General features: G+C 37.1%; 1 protein-coding gene across 1 annotated transcript; it reads right to left on the bottom strand.

Annotated features, from left to right (window-relative positions):
- Positions 1-3,051: 3,051 nt before the first annotated feature.
- Positions 3,052-13,103, bottom strand: LOC140233791 (uncharacterized). The gene is made up of 8 exons (XM_072313885.1): positions 12,944-13,103; positions 10,956-11,189; positions 10,287-10,367; positions 9,120-9,386; positions 7,368-7,559; positions 5,742-5,885; positions 5,335-5,416; positions 3,052-4,045 (listed from the first exon to the last, which is right to left on the bottom strand). The coding sequence occupies exons 1-8, from the start codon at positions 13,101-13,103 to the stop codon at positions 3,052-3,054; spliced, it is 2,154 nt and encodes a 717-aa protein (XP_072169986.1).
- Between the last annotated feature and the right edge of the window lie 5,786 nt (positions 13,104-18,889).

Below are 18,889 nucleotides of genomic sequence, written 5' to 3'. Positions count from 1 at the left end.
TTAGGGAAGTCCATTTACATTGAGTTATACATCATTTTAAAGTATAGAGTCTGCTCCAGAATCTTCCAGAGTCTTCCAGAATCTGCTCTTAACTAAAAATCCATGTCTGGCGACTTTTTGTTGGTTTTGTGGTGCAGGGTCACATATAATAATATGAGGAGTTTGTTCGCAAAAACCGATAAGTACATTTTTGAAGATTTTAAAGTATGGTCTCTGTCATAAAGTACAAAATAATACCTTTTAAATGATATATTGGTCACTACAGGCACATTTTTGAAGTTATGGTCAAAAGAAGCAAAATTTTTCTTATTATTCTCTTTATCTTTCTTGACCTTTAATCGCAAATATCTCCATTTGGCAAATATGGACTTATCAGTTTTTGCAAACAAACTCTTCATATACATGTATATAATATTATATAAATTATAATATATTATATTACATTATATTATATCATATTATATTATGTATGATATTGTATATACATTATATATATATATTTGGATGATTATCAGCTTCTAACATTCTATTGTCACTTGTACTTGCGTTGAATGGAAATAAAATCCATTGTTCAGTGGTAATTTCCTTGCTGTTGGTTTGGTTACTTCTACCAACATTAACAATATAATATATATATATATATATATATATATATATATATATATATGCATATATATATATATATATATATATATATATATACATATATGAAGAGTTTTATTGAAAAATGAGCTATGAACCTTTTTAAACATTTCAAAGTAAGTCCATTGTTAAGTCAACTTCACAAGAATAGGGTTACCTAGTTTGGGATAAAACTATGTATATTATGTATAAGCATGGTAAATGGAAGTGTATGTGTTTGCGGGCGTCAATATCACGTTCCTTATAACAATGCATTCACCAGCCATACATACATGTATAAATCTTTGCTTATTTTATTCATGTTTTAAGTTCCATTATCAAGCAATTAAATGCAAAGACTGGAGTAAAGTTCATTACAATAAGAAAAGAAATAGGACAAAAATATGTGGGTTTTGTCACAACCAACTACTTCGCAAATTCACGCAAAAGACAAAGTCATCATCTCACAAGCTTTCTATTGGCCGGAGAGAAGAAACGAAAGTCGAAAATTGTGTTTTGGTAAACACCTTTACATCTACTACAGAGCTTATAAAAAATCGGGTTGCAGGTTACATCAACATTACAACGACTTGATACAAAGAACACCTCTCGTTCCTTACATTTCGTAATGAGAAAAAGAGCAATTTAGGACAGTGCAGACCCATGAGCGTATCCGGGCAATTACCCCCGAGGGCAATAACCCCCCCCCCCCCCCCGGCAAAATACTGGTTAGTTGTAAAATTAGAGCAAAGATTAGGGTTAGGGATAGGTTCAGGGTTGAGAGTTTGGGTTATGGTTAAGGTTAGGTTCAGAATTAGGATTAATGCGGGGGGGGGGGGGATACGGGGTAATTGTCTAGGGGATAATTGACCTAGACCCGCCCATAAGAGATTATCAAAGTCATCGCCATGTCCAATTTACATACCATAATATTATGGCTGTTTCTGGAAACACTAGTGAGAATGTGAAATTGTAACATTGTATTTGCGACTTTTCTTCTTTTTTTTTTGGGGGGGGGGATATGCAATGTACATCTTCCATACGTTTCTTCAATCTCATGCTCATTTGTTCTTATTTTTTTTATCAAACCAACTTGAACATGGAGCAGCTATACGCTTGACTTAGAATATTACAAGGTACAGGTGCAGTCACATACCGTCACATTGTGAAATCATACTCTGTCATAATATTGGTGTTATGCAATCAGAACGTTGTCCTGTCTACATAACATAATTTCCCAGGAATAGACACATGGTTTAAACACATGGATTAAAAAAAAATCACACACATATACAAACAAACACATATTTGTACACTCAAGCAACAAGAAGAAAGAATCTTGACATTTAAAAATCGTAACTAATCATTTAAGAAAAGATTAACTGACCTGGATTCATGCTTGGAATGTTATAGGTCATCTAGTGAAACACACATTTCTGTTTGTCATTGTTCGCTCGCTTTACGGACTACTTCAACGTTATTCGGTGGGTTTTTTTTTTTCTCCTTTGTTTTTAGAGTCCGAATGTATCCATGATTTCATTAATGAAATAATGCCGATCCTGTGTTGACAAAATCATAAATGACTTGAAGACATGTTTACACATTTTGATTTTCTTTCCTAATTTATGTTGATGCTCCAATAAGGTTATAGTCTTTACCAAATTCACATTAACGATATTGACATACATATCATTACCACCACCTATCTGCCTATGGCGTAAAGTAAGGTTGGGAAATAATGAAAGAGGTGTGATTTCCATGACAATATTATGTATATAAACATAACACAAATAAAATTTCATATTATATGGAGTAAGTGAATGCACCAGCATTAGTACAACATATGGATTAAGTAGGAAGAAAATCATAAGATTCTGTTCAAAATGCATTATATAATATTTAAAGTTTTAGAGCCTCCAGTGCTGAAAAAGGAGACTGCATCAGTGTATGACTGTCACTATGTAAAAAAAAAAAAAAAAAAAAAGAATAGAGAGGGAGAATTTTACAATTTTTTGTTTTGTTTACAAAGAGTACACTTTTCTCCGAATTTCCACTGATTTAAAATGGTAATGTATTCTCCCTACTTTCTAAAAGATGTAACCCAAGTGCTCTTTCATTATGTTAGGGAAATCTAAACCTGCTGAATTTGGTGGACGGACTGTCCGATTTCATTAGATTTCATTTTGTTGTGTTTTACTAATGTTGCTGTACTTATTTCATCTATCTTTTTTTATGTGAAGATGATCTATATTTCGCTCTCATTCTCCGTTACAATAAGGTTGTTAAGTTAGTAACTACCGTTGGTAACTGGTCTACATCTGGGTCGTCGTGGAGGCGGAATAAAACAAAAAACGTTTAAGACGTTTAAAAGACAGACGCCTCTTTGGAGAGACTACAGTGAAAACAGCTTACACGTGAGAGAGAAATAAGCTAATAAGAATATATATGATCATCGAATTCCTCGCTCTCGTTATCATTGTCACGTGATCTATAAAGAGTGTTCTCAATCATTTCTGGCACTGCGTGAAAATCGGTGTTCATGTAGGAAGGACTCGGTGTCTCTGGAGACAGAGGCACGGAATCTTTCGCTTTAAAGTCTTCATGTCCATTGCCATCACCACTCGACCTGCCGACACTGGCAACATCTGTCTCAGCTTGAAGATGATTAGTTTCCTCTTGAGCGTTCGCTCCAGAAGTCTCCTCTAACGCTTTAGCCCTCGCTTTGAACAATGTGTTCTCAGTCAACCCGGTGGGAACTGCGTTGAAACCACCGTTCACGTAACCAGACGTTGTTGACACGAAGGAATGCAGCGAAACAGCGTCCTCTCTGTCCGAGAGGGCCGCGTTATCATGATGAGCATCCTTCGCGACTGCATCTATTTGCCCAAAGTTTTGCAGACCCGTGTCCGCTGTATCAGTTTCAGAGTAGTAGTGGCCTTCGACAGACCCTGCGATTTTTGCGTCATCGCGTATTTGTGAATGCAGTGGAGCTGCTAGAGCGGACGCGATGTCATTTGGAGATTCCAGGACAAAATAGTATCGATCATTCGAGCGTATACCTTCCGTTCCGTTAGTATTGGGGCCTGCACCATCTGAAAATTGAGTTCTACTGGCATCACCACCATTTCCTCTGACACTTTCAGTGGTTTCGTAGTCCGATGACGGACTGATGAGTTCATCGTCGCGGAGCTCCACGTCGGCATATAAATGTATGCTCGGCAACCCTCTGTTGACGTGACCATTGCCTGTAGTCGGAGGGGAGCCTGCAGCAGCCCCTGCGATGCCACCACCTGCCGCAGAGAGCGTGCCAAACATTTCGCTCTCAACCACACTGCCTTCGTCAATTGAGTAGACGTTTTCGGTCGAGTCGGAAACTCTGTTCAGAGCCTGCGGTTCAAGATTGTTCAGTTCAGTCTTCTCTCTTCTGAAAAGTAATTGCACGAAAAAGAATTAGATGTGATTTTCTTTTTTTTCAATCAGCATTGCTCACATTGTACATAATCTTATTAGCTCAAACTGTCAACATGATTAACGCAGTCATCTCATTAATACTAGGAGCATTTGGGAAGACTACTGTGGTACATTGTGTCAGATTCACTTCAGATTTTTTCAGGTACAGCAAGGGTGCAGGAGAAAACAATAACAAGCAACAACAGCACAAATGGGTGAATAAAGAAATGTAATAATTGTTGGCTTTGATTGTGGCATCCGAATTTCCGCAGGTCAATGAAAAACCATACTGCATAAAAACGACCAAAAATATATCATAAATCTGGAGATAAATGAATCTAGCTAATACGCATAAAGGCCAAATAAGTGGCACCAATTATTTTAATTCAAGTTCAGTCATTTTTCATACTTAATATAATTCAGGGAGATTGCACATTCATGTATACTTTTTCTTTTCTTAATGTGGCATCAATGTATGTCTTCAATGAGGTGAGTGGTCGGGAGATCTATGACGAAAAATAAAGATAACAATAAAAAAACAAGCCTACCAAGAGAGAAAGTGACGACACTCTGAAAACTCCAAGATTAAGCAATAATGCATGGAATCCATGCTCTCATGCGTCGTTTAATACATTTGATATTCGTAAGAGCTAAAAATTGAAATGTTATAATATCGAAAACATAATGTGAAAAATGACGCGTCATTATCGAAGGCGGGGTGCATTAAGATTCCATTCAATGCAATTTAATTTCTTTCGACATATCTGATAAAACACAATGACTTTGTTCATAAAAGTGTAGAGGAATATGGAAATGTACGAAGCAGAGGCTTTAAGCAAACTAATATTTAAAAAGAGGAGGAATCAACAAGGGATAACACCTGCATTTCAAGAAATATCCATTGATAATCACATAGTAGACACGAGAAGATGAACAACATAAAGTAAGACTTTAACAGAAGAGACTACAAGGTACAAAACGTCCAAAGGGCAAGAAAACAGGGGAAGTTTCATCATTTCACAATGTGACAATCCTAATATTCCTTATCTTAATCATGTGAAGTAGAGAAATAATTGACCTAAGAGATAAATTCTGTGTCCTTTCCTGAGTAAGGTCATATTGTTTAGTAGTAAACTTTAAGTCGTTTGGTACATTTCGTCTCGAATAATAATTATAGCTGTAATTTGGAATATAATTTAGGATATGATTTTGTGTGTAACCACTTTATTCCAAACTTAACTTGATTGATGGCGCAATGCTTACCTTCTACGTAGAAAGAGTACGACAGCGAGAATGCAAATAACAAGAATAAGAAGTGCGGCAACCGACATTCCGGCCACTGAACCTGCAAGAGCAATAAATGATAATGTAGAGTAAAAATAGTTAAATGTAAAGAACAAAAAAAAAAAGCGAGGGAGTTGCGCAAGGTGACTGAGAGAGGTAAAATATCACCAAAAAACACATGTGTCGCACAAGTCATGTTATTCTCCTTCCTAATATAAATGCTGTTACATTTGTCTAATCATCATAAATGTTACTACGATTGCGAGTTTCGTCGTATACCCTGAAAAATATGACAAGGTTAACACATTGCTACATACACCTTTGTACAAACATAGTGTAATGTCAAAGCAGATTGCTGTAGATTTCTTTTCACATTTTCAACTCACCAGAAGAAATACTTTGGCTTAAATCCCTCGGCCTTGAAGAGGTCATTGATAGTATTGGCGATATTTCAGCTTCAGTGGACATTAGTTGATTCGTGGTGGCAGGATTAAAAGTTGTCTGCGGAAGCATCGTAGTCAGCTGTTTTACTGAAAAGGGGAAAGATAAGAAAAATGGGCATAATCGAATGCTGTTATCGTCGACACATAGGCCCGAATTCACGAAGGTGGTACAGATGAAACCATGGTTTAAACCATGGACAAAAACCATGGAGCGCCAAGTGTCGCAAGGAATATTTCGTTACAAAATTGGTCATTTCGTCTACAAAATGACCGTTTCGTTAACGAAATTATCTTTTCGTGGACGAAATGCTCATTGAGTTACAAAATGTTGTCATTTTGTTACAAAATAATCATTTCATCGACGAAATAACTGATTTCGTAACGAAATATTCCATGCGACACTTGGCGCTGCATGGTTTTTGTCCATGATTAAACCATGGTTTCATTTGTACCACCTTCGCGAATTCGCGGCATTGACTCCATGTTTAGCACACACGTTTAACACATAGGTACTGGCATTTGGAACAGGGATATTTTCTCCAATAAATTCCACTCCCTCTACACACACACACACACACTCAACAACAACAACAACAACGACGACGACGACAACGACGACAACAACATCCACATACATTTCAATAGGAAATCCACCCCAAAAGTAAACTTCGAAAAATAGAGAAAAACATTCCCTACAGAAAATGACAAAAACCGGATAACAAGTAAGATATGACATTTTGAAATTTCACATTTTTTTTCTGAAAACATTTTTCTTGACTAGACCTTATGAATATTCAAATGAGCAAGTTGACGATGTCATGCTCTCAGAAATTCTTATTCATTTTCAAAAATTTATTCATTATTTCACTTGAGAAATCTCATAATCATTTCAGCTTTATAAAACTTGCCTTAAAACCGCCCAAAATAGAAAAGAGCAATGTTAACTTTGATATATCCGTGTATGAGAATATGCTTTAACTTGTATAAGCTAAAAATAGCATTTCTTCCCAAATTGGATACATAACATAATGATATGAAAAAACTGTGAGGGTATGATATCATCAACTCGCTCATTTGAATTTTTATAAGGACTGGTCAAGAAATGCTTTCCGGGAAAAAAAAAAAAGCAATTTAAAGATGTCATCGCTTCTTTATTCTCATCTGATTTTTTTTCATTTTTGTATCGTTCTGTAGAGAATATATTTTCCCTTTCTTTTGAAGTTTATTTATATTTTTGAATGGATTTCCTCTTTGAAGTACAAAGTAGGCGGTCTCTTTGCATTTTTATGAGCTAATGAATGAATGGAAAGTTTTGTTTTCTTTTCTTTTCTTTTCTTTTTTTTTTTGCATAAAATGCCTAAAAACAAAATTCCAAACTTATTTTTGTCAAACTTAGTTAGCTTAGTATTTGAACCACTTTCTCATACCTGCTGATTTTCACATGATTATCTTCGTTCTCATGCTCATGTTGTCCGGATCTGGCCACAGTGAACACATGCAGGTTTTATGTGAGTGGCATTTCAAGAATAACAACTAAAACAAAAACAACAGCAACAAAAGATTACTTACCACACAATGGCACTGGTCTATTCCATGCTACGCCCCCGGACGATCCTGCGAGCAAGCACTGGATTTCAGCTTCCCCTCTGAGTTCGTAGCCGACATCGCAGGTGAAAGAGACGGTGTCTCCGAAGCGAAATAAATCGCCAGATCGCTGTCCTTTCTCCGGGATGCCAACGTCTTCACAAACTCCCTGTCTTGCTGTATTGCGTGTGTGTGTGGGGGGGGGGGGGGGGGCAAAAAAATCACGAAAAGTAACTGATTTTTAGCATTTGTAAGTGAATACTTTATTGTGTTTGCTTGATGAATAGTTTACAAATAATGACTATGAGGGGCACAGTTAGAATTATGGGACCAAGGTGATGTGAAAACCGTAACTATGCCCGAAGTGAAGCTGAGGGCATGGTTATGGTTTTCACCATATCACCGAGGGCCTACATAATTTTAACTGTGCCCCGAATATCAAGCAGTCATTATTTGTTTTATATACCGAAAATATAGATTCTACTCTCTTTTACAGCACTTGTAGCAAATGCTGATCGACAGCGCGGCGGTCGTATCATTGGTGCATACATGAGTGATCATCTACTGTATATGTGTACAGTGTACGGGGTTGCAACAAATGGGTTGCGACCGTCTCCAAACGTATTTACAGGGCCTAGGGCTCAGTGACCGCTAGTCTCTTTTACAGCACGCTGGTCGAATGCGCGGCGGTCGTATCATTGGTGCGTACATTTGAGCGATCTATGTGTACGGGGTCGCGACTGTCTCCAAACCTATTTACAGGGCACAGTTGATTTACTGTGCCCCGGTGCCGGGCACAGTAAATCAAAAATGGGGCACAGCTATTTTCATGACTCCGCTTTTAACCAATCAGATGAGAGGATTCTATGTATGAGGTATATAATATTATATGATGAAGCGTTGAAGAATTTTGCCATTTTTCCCCTGCCGAGTTGTTTTAGATGTTAGGAATTACACCACCGTGTCCAAATATGTTCAAATATTTTAAAATCATTAATTCTGGAGCAACGAGATAACGTTCTATGGACAAGAATAATTTTGGAAGGCTCTTTCTGGTTTGTCTGTTTGTTTGTTTGTTTGTTTGTTGTCTTTATCCCTTTCCGTGTAAATGAATCGAATGTGTACACATTTCGAGCACATGCCAAATAGGACGAGAAACTAATTTGACATCAAGAGAGGGTTAGTAAATTGTTAATTGTGTCATGCAGTTAGTTAACCAATACAGCCATGTGTGGAAAAGAAAATATAATGTCAAAAAAAAAAAAAAATCGATGCTCCATACGTGTTTATCTCGGCAATATCATAGTTGAATATCTTGATCTCCCTGTCCCTCTTCCCTCTCTATCTTTCCCCCTATTTCTCTCTCTCTCTCTCTCTCTCTCTCTGATGAAATTGGTTAAAAAGGAATATAAAAAAGTAGAATCACTCACTATACAAGTACAAGTTCTTTTTTCGAAGACGGGCAATATTTGGAAGATGAGTGTATAGGCCAGCACATTGTACAAATGTATACAAGGCGTGTAAACTTTTTTGATCCACGATCACGTGACGAGTGTCACGTGATGATTATGCAACTATTTAGCTACTTGGAAAATCGTCTTAACGAATTTAGTCTTGAAAAATGAAAATAAAAAAAAAGATTTAAATAAAAAATTAAGAATACAAACATTAGATATCTGCTCAATATTCTGCCAGTTAAACAATTTCTATGTATGTGTGACTACACAGATAACTTACAATCGAAAACTGTAAAGTAGCTTGGATTGCCACCGCATAACATCCGATTGTTCCCGGGGCAGTACACGTTGCAAAACCTGTCTGGAACCTGGGTGTAGAAAAAGGCCAAGACTCCGGAGGTGCACTGGCAGTATGAATAAAACGTGCTGGAATAAGGGTGTCCCTGCGAATCGCAGTATTCCCGGCATTCGTCATTGGTGTTGATCGGCAGGTCCTGCGTCGGTAAGATGTTCCTCACGAGTTTGTAGCAGCCTATATAGCCCGGAACTGCGGACGCGAGTGGGTTGAGAGATCGACAATTTGTCGGACACAAAGATAAACAGAAAGTTATTATTCAGATGAAGTGGAATCCATATGATAAGCAATCTGACTTCTTGCCAAAGCTGAATCATGCGAGCAATTAAACCAAACAGAGTGACACAAGTTTTATTTGAATCGGGAACAAGGTGAGAGGGAGCTATCATGCGTTACAGTTGCACTCTTGGTTTCATGAAACGGTAATAGCCTTCTCAACTACGTTATGGTCCTCTTAAATGAGACCACAATGTCTTCAAGTCACATTAATGACAATGATTAATATCATAAGATCTAGTATTGATAATTATAACGTTGATGTACCCTCCTCCATATGTCTACCGTAAATTACACACATTTGCCAAAGCCTTCATGGTGCCCTTAATTCTTACGAACCGCCACAATCGTTCATTTAACTCACAAATACAACAGATACTTCGAACGGAGCATTTTTGTTGTTGCTGTGGGGTGGGGATGGGGTTGATATAAAATCTTCCCGTATTTCTGTAAACACAGTTTATTCAAACGGAGCCTAAAATCATATCTCTTTGATTCGGCTAATACATTCATTAATAATCATGTTTTGTGAAGTTTAACATATCCTTTTCATTTCCTGTTTTCCACTTTGCCATGAATATCGTTTTTTGTGTGTGTTTTTTTAAAGTAGAATAAGCGCTTCGTAATAATTCACTATCATTATTACTATTGTCGTCATTATTACCATTATTGTTATCATTATTTTCATAATTATTATTAATGCTATTATCATCATTAGTATCTCACTACTATTGTCATCACGAAGTATTAATATTGTCATTATAATTATTCTTACTAATAAATAATTATTATTTATAGAAGTAATGACAACATTACCTTGACAGACGACACCAGCATCGTGGTCATGGGAACAGGAATTAGCCTGGCTTGAAGGACATTGTTGAATCGAGTCTTCGCCTGTCGTTGGTAGTGAAAATGCGAATAAAAGGGAATGTCATTAGGCCTACATTGGGAAGTTAAGGTTGAGTAAAAACAAACAAACAAACAAAACCAAGAACTACTCAGGTGGTGCTAATAGCAGTAGTAATAGCAGTAGTAGTAGTAGTAGTAGTAGCAGTAGTAGTAGGCCCAACTAGTAGAAATAGTAGTAGTAGTAGTGGCAGTATAGATAATCGTAGTCAAGTAGTAGTAATTACTACCACTACTACTACCAAAAATGATAATATACGTGCAAATATTAGGCCTAATAGTAATGATAATTATGATGATAATTCTGCTACTACTTCAATCATTGACAGTCTACTACCAACACTTTTATTTTCCCCCGCGTCAAATTACTGCATTTTACAATGAATTATAATCATGTATCATTCAAGAATAGCACTTCTGTAATGCCATGTCAGCTGTAAAGAGTGCTTGAAATGAATTTGTTTTATCGACAAAGTTTACAGAGATAACCATGGCGACAAACCACAAGGATGAATAAAAATAATAAGATGATAAAATAACAGTTAATTCATCATGAAGGGAAATAGACTCTCTTACTGTCGACGCATGCCACGTTTTCGATCAGGACGGGTATAGCCGAATTCCCGCCAAAATATGCGTTCGGGGTGGCGTACACCGCACCGGGAAAGCCGAGCTGTCTGCAAGCCACCACGGCATCCTCGTAGGACCAGCCGTTATCGCATACGGTGCCCCATCCCTTGTCCTCAACGTAGATCTCCACCCTTCCCTCATTCGGACTCGTGCCGCCAACAAGTCGGATGCTGGCAGGATCTAGTGGGAGGTGAATGGAGAAAAAATCAGTTAATAACACCTTGATTCGAACAGCCCCTAAAAAGTCACCCTTTACCTAACAATGATTTAAATGATTTTTTTGGCATTCTCTTGAAAAGTTTTTTGACCAATAACATTTCTATTCTCATGGTGCTAATTTCTTTTTTTTGCCATGGATTTTGTCACGCGTATCCTCATGGTATATCGTATTGTATAAGTTGTGTATTTAATGAAATGTATTATACTCTTTTACTGTAATTTGCAAGTGAATCTTAAACATATTCCACGGACGACCAGAAGTGAAATAATGATAATAATAATAATAATAATAATAATAACAATAATAATAACAATAATAATAGTAATAGTAATAATAATAATGATGATAATGAAAATAAATGGTAATGAATACTATTATTATTATTATTATTATTATTATTATTATTATTATTATCATCATCATCATTGTTATCATTATTATTACTATTATAAATGACAATCCCAAACCTAATATTGTGATGTCCCTTTCTCCCCGAGCAGAAAAACGAGTACGTAGTAATCCCGGGGTAACACTAATCGTAGCTCCTTCTGAAAGGGCATCGCCAAAATTGTATAAGGCCACAGAGAGCGGACCGTATCAGAGAGACCCTCACTATTGTTTCTATGTGGAAGTTTTCACTATGTATTGAGCTTTCGTTATGAATTATTTTGTCTCGGAAATAAATGAAAGATAATTTGAGGTTTAACTTGCATTACACTATACCTTCAAAAATTACTGTTTTGAATAACATCATGAAAGGCAAAATAGCAGCTCACGCAAGCAAGATCGAATACGGAGCGAAAAAAAAAAAAAAACCCAACAAGTGAAGCAGGTTGCAGCATTCTAAAATTTGTACGTCATCCAGGGATTCGGACGCATAGTGAAACCGAAGTGGCACCCTCCTTTTTGATGCGTCACCGTGAAAATCATGCCATGTCAGATTTGTTTCTTTTTTTTTTTCTTGATCTTTGACAGGTTTTATCCAGATGCTAATAAAGATTTAAGGGGATATACTACATGGATGTGACCTACTTCATTGCATGGAAAATAAATGATACATGTATGCAAAAATCATTCAAGGTCCGAAAACTGCACGAGTTAATTTCCAGAAAACATTGAACTTTCAACGCATCTTCTTCCTTTTTACGATCTCAGACTTTACACGGTGAACGCAAAGATGTATCACATTTTAGGTACTACCCACAATGAAGAGGAACTCGCCACCATGTTCAACCATGCTTTAATGAATGTGGCAATTGATATCAAAGAATCCAAGATATAGATGATTCATCAATATCTCACGTTTAAAATAAAGTAATTTGGGAATATCAATGCTGAGAGTACGTTAGAAGGATATGGACAGGTAAGACTGCTGCACGATTTCATCTTCTAATATGACTCATTCTTACCTACACGTTTTTTTTTTGTTTTTTTTTTTACTTTAATCAACCATGGTAAGCCCCCGATCAAATATGATAACAATTTGTCTTGTATTTACTCAATGTTAATATGTAAGCGTTTTTAAAGTTATAAGAGTTTTACACTTGGTGGGGCTGCAGTTTTTCCAAGAATGATCGACCAAAACATGAACAACATACTTTATGTACAAGTGTATAGATAAATTACAATAGGTAAACATCATCTATGAAAGTATAATTAGCAGAATGGAGTTTCACATCAAGCGCTTATTTTTGACCACTCATTTCCCACTCACCTTGAGCGCTGCAAACGAGGCAGGTGAGACCAAACACAAAGACAACAACAGCAACGAGCAGCGAGATGCGTGGGCGCGCAATTGGCATCGCTGTTCCCCGGATGTTGTGACAGGACGTTACTTGCCCATAGATTAGATGACATATCACCACCAGCACCATCGTCACTGAGCTGGTCTTGCAAGTCACACCGGCGCGCGATTATTTTTCTGTCATAAAAACAGATATCCGTTGAGAGTGAGAGTTAAGTGCAGTATATAGCACGAACTTCACTACATCCCTCTGAGTACAAACAACAGCAACAACGATTTGATATCAAAGTATCTCGATAATGAAAAATTTTGGAGGATGTTGAGCACGTGTGGGGTTATTAGTTCTAGTTTACCAATGTAAAAGTAACAACTACGAGGAAGAAGATAAAGAATGCTGATAAACATTTAATATGAATTTAAACATTGGGACAGTATTTACTATATACCACGCAACTTTCGAAAGAAAGCCCTTGGTTTTTTTTTTTTTTTTAATAGACCGCACATTGCTAAACGACAGGTGTAAACTCAAGTGTGCCTTTGTTTAATTACTCCATTTTACTAGAGAATCTTGAACGTTTTCACAAAAGCTTATCTGTAAGCAAAGAGAGTAAGAAAGACTCCCTTGCTGATACCTGCTCTAGATTTGCTGGACAGCTTATGTTTTATTCCTTCCTGTTCAATACCCGAGGATACTCTTAACATTTCCTTCTATCCTGGACCAAAATCATCTGGAAGTCAAGAGTCGGGATTGCGCAGCCCCACCATTGATCTCTACAGAAGGTAACCTCTTTGGCCAATTGCTGTGAAGCCATTTTACTATGCACATCGGCCATACATTAATTTCTGTAAGGAGCGCACATCACGAGCATGTGAAGCTTCATGATATAGATTGCGCCTGGATATTATGGCAGTGCGACGGCTTCATACAGCATGAGTCGGCCAATGCGATGTCCAGATATCTCCCATAGAGAGCTGCCAGTCCTCAATGACCTACACTGCAACGTAACTGGTCTGACTAGCTGCCGGAGACAGCGTGGTGAAATGGATTAAGTGTGATGGTTTGGGACAGCAACATCTAGATTTCTACCTTTTACCGTTACTCGTATCTGTACAGCTATACCACTGCAACTTATATCACTTTTGCTATCACCAAAACTATTATGCCAACAAGCACTACTATTGCTACAACTACCATTATCATCTGTGTTGTTTCCTATCCCACCGCGCGTGAACATTTTTAATTTTAAAAGGCGTTAATCACTTGACAGTCCATTCTGAGTTTAACTGATAAAAAATAATGTTCAATCAATTTTGAATTTTAAAACTGGATAAGATTCTGTAGGTTTTTCCATCTTCTCCCTCCTCTATTCCAACATCCTAAAAAATGGCAAAGCTTTCAGTGAGGCTTTTGTAGAATTGGGTAATTTTAGGACGAACATTGTAAAAGTGACAGTAATCCTGACCCAAAGCCATTGGACCCCGGAAATTACATAGCAAGAACCCATCACAACCCAAACCCCTTATCTTATCAGGTTTCTTATCCTAGAAAACAGTATTTATATTTACGAACATTATAATCTTATGCAGTCATGTTATTTATCTATTTATTTTTTTTTTTTTTTTAAGGGGAGGGGCTGAATTTAGGGGGTACAAAAGGAACTCTTGCCTTTACACTGTACCTAGTAATCAGGTTAAGCACACGAGATTATTAATTGACTATAGTAAAACAAAAAAACAAAAAACGTGTCATTTAGAAGGGAAAAAGGACATCTCCACAATAACATAAAGATTTACCTGTGCCGCATGAGGAAATCGCCGTGAAACATGGTTAATGACCTGGTGTCACTCCTAAGTCAAGTTTTCGCAGTTATTACATTATACGTCGCACATCCTAAACTGTAGTAGCACACAAGACCTCTTGATTTCCATAATGTTGGGGTCACAGTTTGCAAGAAGACAGGATAAGGAAGGAGAAAAAGACTGGCTCTCAACTGTAAGTTACATTTTTTCGATTTTTAAATGCCAACGACTGAATCTCGTCGAGTGTATATCCGTAGGTGTGTGAATGTATTGATATCTATTTCATAGCATGTTTATACAAAATGAATGTTGCCCTTCTACCTGATCAACAACTTCAGGAAAAGTTAAATATCTATCAATGCGAATTTAGTACGAAATAGGATCCAAAAACACTTTTCACCGATTTGTCTCCTCTAGTTTAAAGGCATAATGTTCTACATCTAGGAAGACTGCAATTTGTGGCTGTAAACATTTTACGCTCAAAAATACCCACAATTATAACAACAAAATAAACACACAAACTTGCATATTGACGTTTAAAACAGAGTAGAAAAAGTACTTACCAAATGCAAAACAACACCTAGTTCATTCTATCGTATAGCAGCGATTCCTTATCATTTTACCCCACACGGTTGTACGTTCAGGAATTCCACGGTGCACGCAAAAAGAAAAGGGTGGTTGCTGATTCAAGCACGTAACGGAGAAATATATTATGAAATCACGCTCTTTAAAAGCGGTAAGAAATTCTGGTTTTCATCAAATTTCACAGTCACTTGGTGTAGGTATTCCTCGATGAATACACGGCATTGACTCTATGTGCGTCTTCGAAATTCAGCATACATTTTGTAAAACAAAGACCACAACAACGGAGTTGATGTTTTGAGGGAAAGACGAAATCGTTCACTATTTCAATTCATGTATGGCGTTGTAGTGGGGCAGAATGCTGCGGAAGCACAATAACTCACACTAGGGTCACCACAGGCCACCGTTTCCGTTACAGAGATATCGCTTCATGCAGAATAGCATACCATCAGGTGTCCATACAGGCTGAGTTAAGTCCAATCAATTAATACTAACAGTAACGAAAACAGCGTGGTAACTGGACGTCAATTGTCACGTTTGGTGACGTTTGGTCATATCATGGAGGCAAGGCATATACACTTTTACTGGCTGAAGGAACAAAAACGGAACGAGCTTCCCTGGTACGAAACACGGAACCTCCTGGTGATTCAGACAAAATGCAAAATGTAGTCACTCGGAAGAGCCCAAACATCGAAATGAACCTAAAGGTCTTGTGTAATCTTCAGGTAACGATTTTCGTTGATGCTGGAAGAGGGTGCATGAACAGTCATCATTTCCTGTACGTTGGCGTCCAACGAGGTTTCGGTAGCCCGTTCACTTGGAGCGATATCCAGCCTAGTACAAATGATTCGTCTCCACGCAGTTCACTGAATCTTTCCGGAGAGGAAAATGCAACAACAACACCGAGACTCTCCTCACTCATTATAGCTTGATATGCCCTGGTACACCGCAATTACAGGGATGAGGCGACTTGGCATTGTTCGTAAAATACTTCGGAACGGCCAAGTTTTGTTCTCGGCTTAAATCACGTTCCGCCTTTCACTAAAAAGGGGGGTCGGTGGTGGACCCCGCCGGATGATATTGACTTCCTTGTGCTGACGCTCTCTGACACACCAGGACGCTTTTCAAAGGAGATAAAAGAAGCACCTACAATTACCTTTCTGACTTAGTTAGAGCAGAACAAGATGATCATTACATTTAAGGATCCGGTGATCAAGAAGAATTGTTTTCCATATTATTAAAGGATCACTTTGGCCACAGACCAACAAGTGGCCAAAATATATCGGGTACATTGAACTACTCGCTCTTTCATTATCCGCGCACATGCACGGTCATCACACACACACACACACACACACACACACACACACGCACACATAAAGGAAGAATCAAAACAGAAAGGATGCCATTTTTTTTAATGTGAAATGTCGATACCCCACACACACATCAACGCCTAACATTGTTTTTGGACAAGGATTTGCTTATATATATATATATATATATATATATATATGAAGAGTTTGTTTGCAAAAACCGATAAGTCCATATTTGTCAAATGGAGATATTTGCAATTAAAGGTCAAGAGAAATAAAGAGAATAATAAGAAAATTTTTGCTTCTGTTGACCATAACTTCAAAAATATACATTTATATGTAGTGAACAATATATCATTTAAAAGGTATTATTTTGTACTTTATGACAGAGACCGTACTTCAAAATCTTCAAAAATGGACTTATCGGTTTTTGCAAACAAACTCTTCATATATATATATATATATTGACTTCCAGCTTCTCGATAATAGCTTTCTTGCGTCTGTAAGTTTTACACTCTATTCTCAGACAACTGGAGGAACCGTTTCCATGACAGACAGGTAAATCCACACAATTGATGGAATTGGTAGGAACGTATTAATGTTCTGAAACGTGCAAGAAGTACCTATTAATATCTTAACACATTTTGACAACCTCAAAATTCATCACTTAAAAAGAAACAAAACCAAAATGAAACGTTTCCTGCGTCAGAGTACCTTCAAAATCTTAACTCTTTGGGCACGACCATCTTAATTATTCAAAGTCATACCTAACTGTTTATGTAACAAACAGTTTTGAGACTATCACAAATTGGACTCCAAAGGGTGCGCTGTTTGCGCTCTGGACTGAACCGTTCATCTAATTAGGGGGAAATTTAATGATGCAATAAAAAAATAAGATGTTGTGTATCATACATCGGTGATCTAGGAAAAATAGAACATAGAGAGAATGTGAGGTTTTCTCCTTTACCCCCGCCTGTATAGAATAATGTCTCGTGATTTAGAAACTATTGGTAAAACGTACATATTTCGAGCAAATTTGGATTTGAATCTTGTTCCAAAGATGAAAAAAAAATAATAAAAAGACGTGCTGTACATGCTGCAAAAGAAATCATGTTTTGAGTGTTTAGGACCAAAATTCCCACAATCGTCATAACTATAGTCTTAATGGGACATTTTCCCCTAAAGGTTGAAATGGCGTGCTATGTAATGCATGTAAAATATATGCCAAATGTTAACATGCCAATTAGGGTAGGAGAATAAGATAGTAAACTACAAATACGATGTCCAGCACTACCCAAAGAGAAAGAATGCACCACATTATCATTGCACACGGTGCTTTTTTACTTGCTTCCAGAGTGAAACTGTGTTTTCTTTAATCAACTAGTACGTAACCATGTCAGACTAGTGCAACGTTTACATGACGTGTTGATTTGTTGTGGTTTTTTTTTTATAATCATAATGTGTGTGTTTTTTTCTCCCTCTAATATCTCTGTTTACAGCCTGTCAAAAAGACCTGAAGTTATGGTCAATCAATCACGTCGACACTGAACTCCTTTCCAACAACTTCCGGAGGCGTGTGTTTCAGCCTGTGAATTACTTGGCAACTTCCGTCTAAATACAGTACTGTACTATGCATTGGTTCAGTACATGCAAGATGTATTGGTTTAAGCATCTATATACCACAAATATAACAGTATTAGAAGATGTGGTTCTCGTCCTTTCATATGTGTTTGTCAAACACGTTAGCATTAATTTTTGTTTCCTGTTTACTATTTGCTTTTCTCAGCTCTTGTTGACAACAGAACCTGTTGGCTTTCTTTGACTAACGATAACCTCAACAACACTTCTTTGGTCATAATGACTATCTAAATCTTGCCATATCATATAGACTTTAACACCACCTGTATATGAAGCAGAAAATGAATGTGCCTCGCAGTCCCTCTTACACTGCTAAAGTCGCAATGACTAAAACTTTAAACACTAGAGAATAAGAACTTTGGTGATTGATACTAATCGAAAATTTGATTTTTTTTTTTTTTTAAATCTCTTAGGCTCATAAATGCGACAGACGGTTTTCTCATCAATGTGTCCATCTTGTTGTTGTTTTTCTCATTACTTCTTATGTAGGATTTGACACAAATAATACATTGTTTTTTTAACAGTCTGGGTGATTGACCAGACTTCTGTATTACCCATGTATAAATGAATGTTGGTTTATGAT

Source organism: Diadema setosum, chromosome 10 (genome assembly GCF_964275005.1).
Source record: "Diadema setosum chromosome 10, eeDiaSeto1, whole genome shotgun sequence".
Taxonomy (NCBI): domain Eukaryota; kingdom Metazoa; phylum Echinodermata; class Echinoidea; order Diadematoida; family Diadematidae; genus Diadema; species Diadema setosum.
The sequence above is the reverse complement of the archived record's forward strand: the minus strand, read 5'-3'. Positions and strand labels throughout refer to the sequence as shown.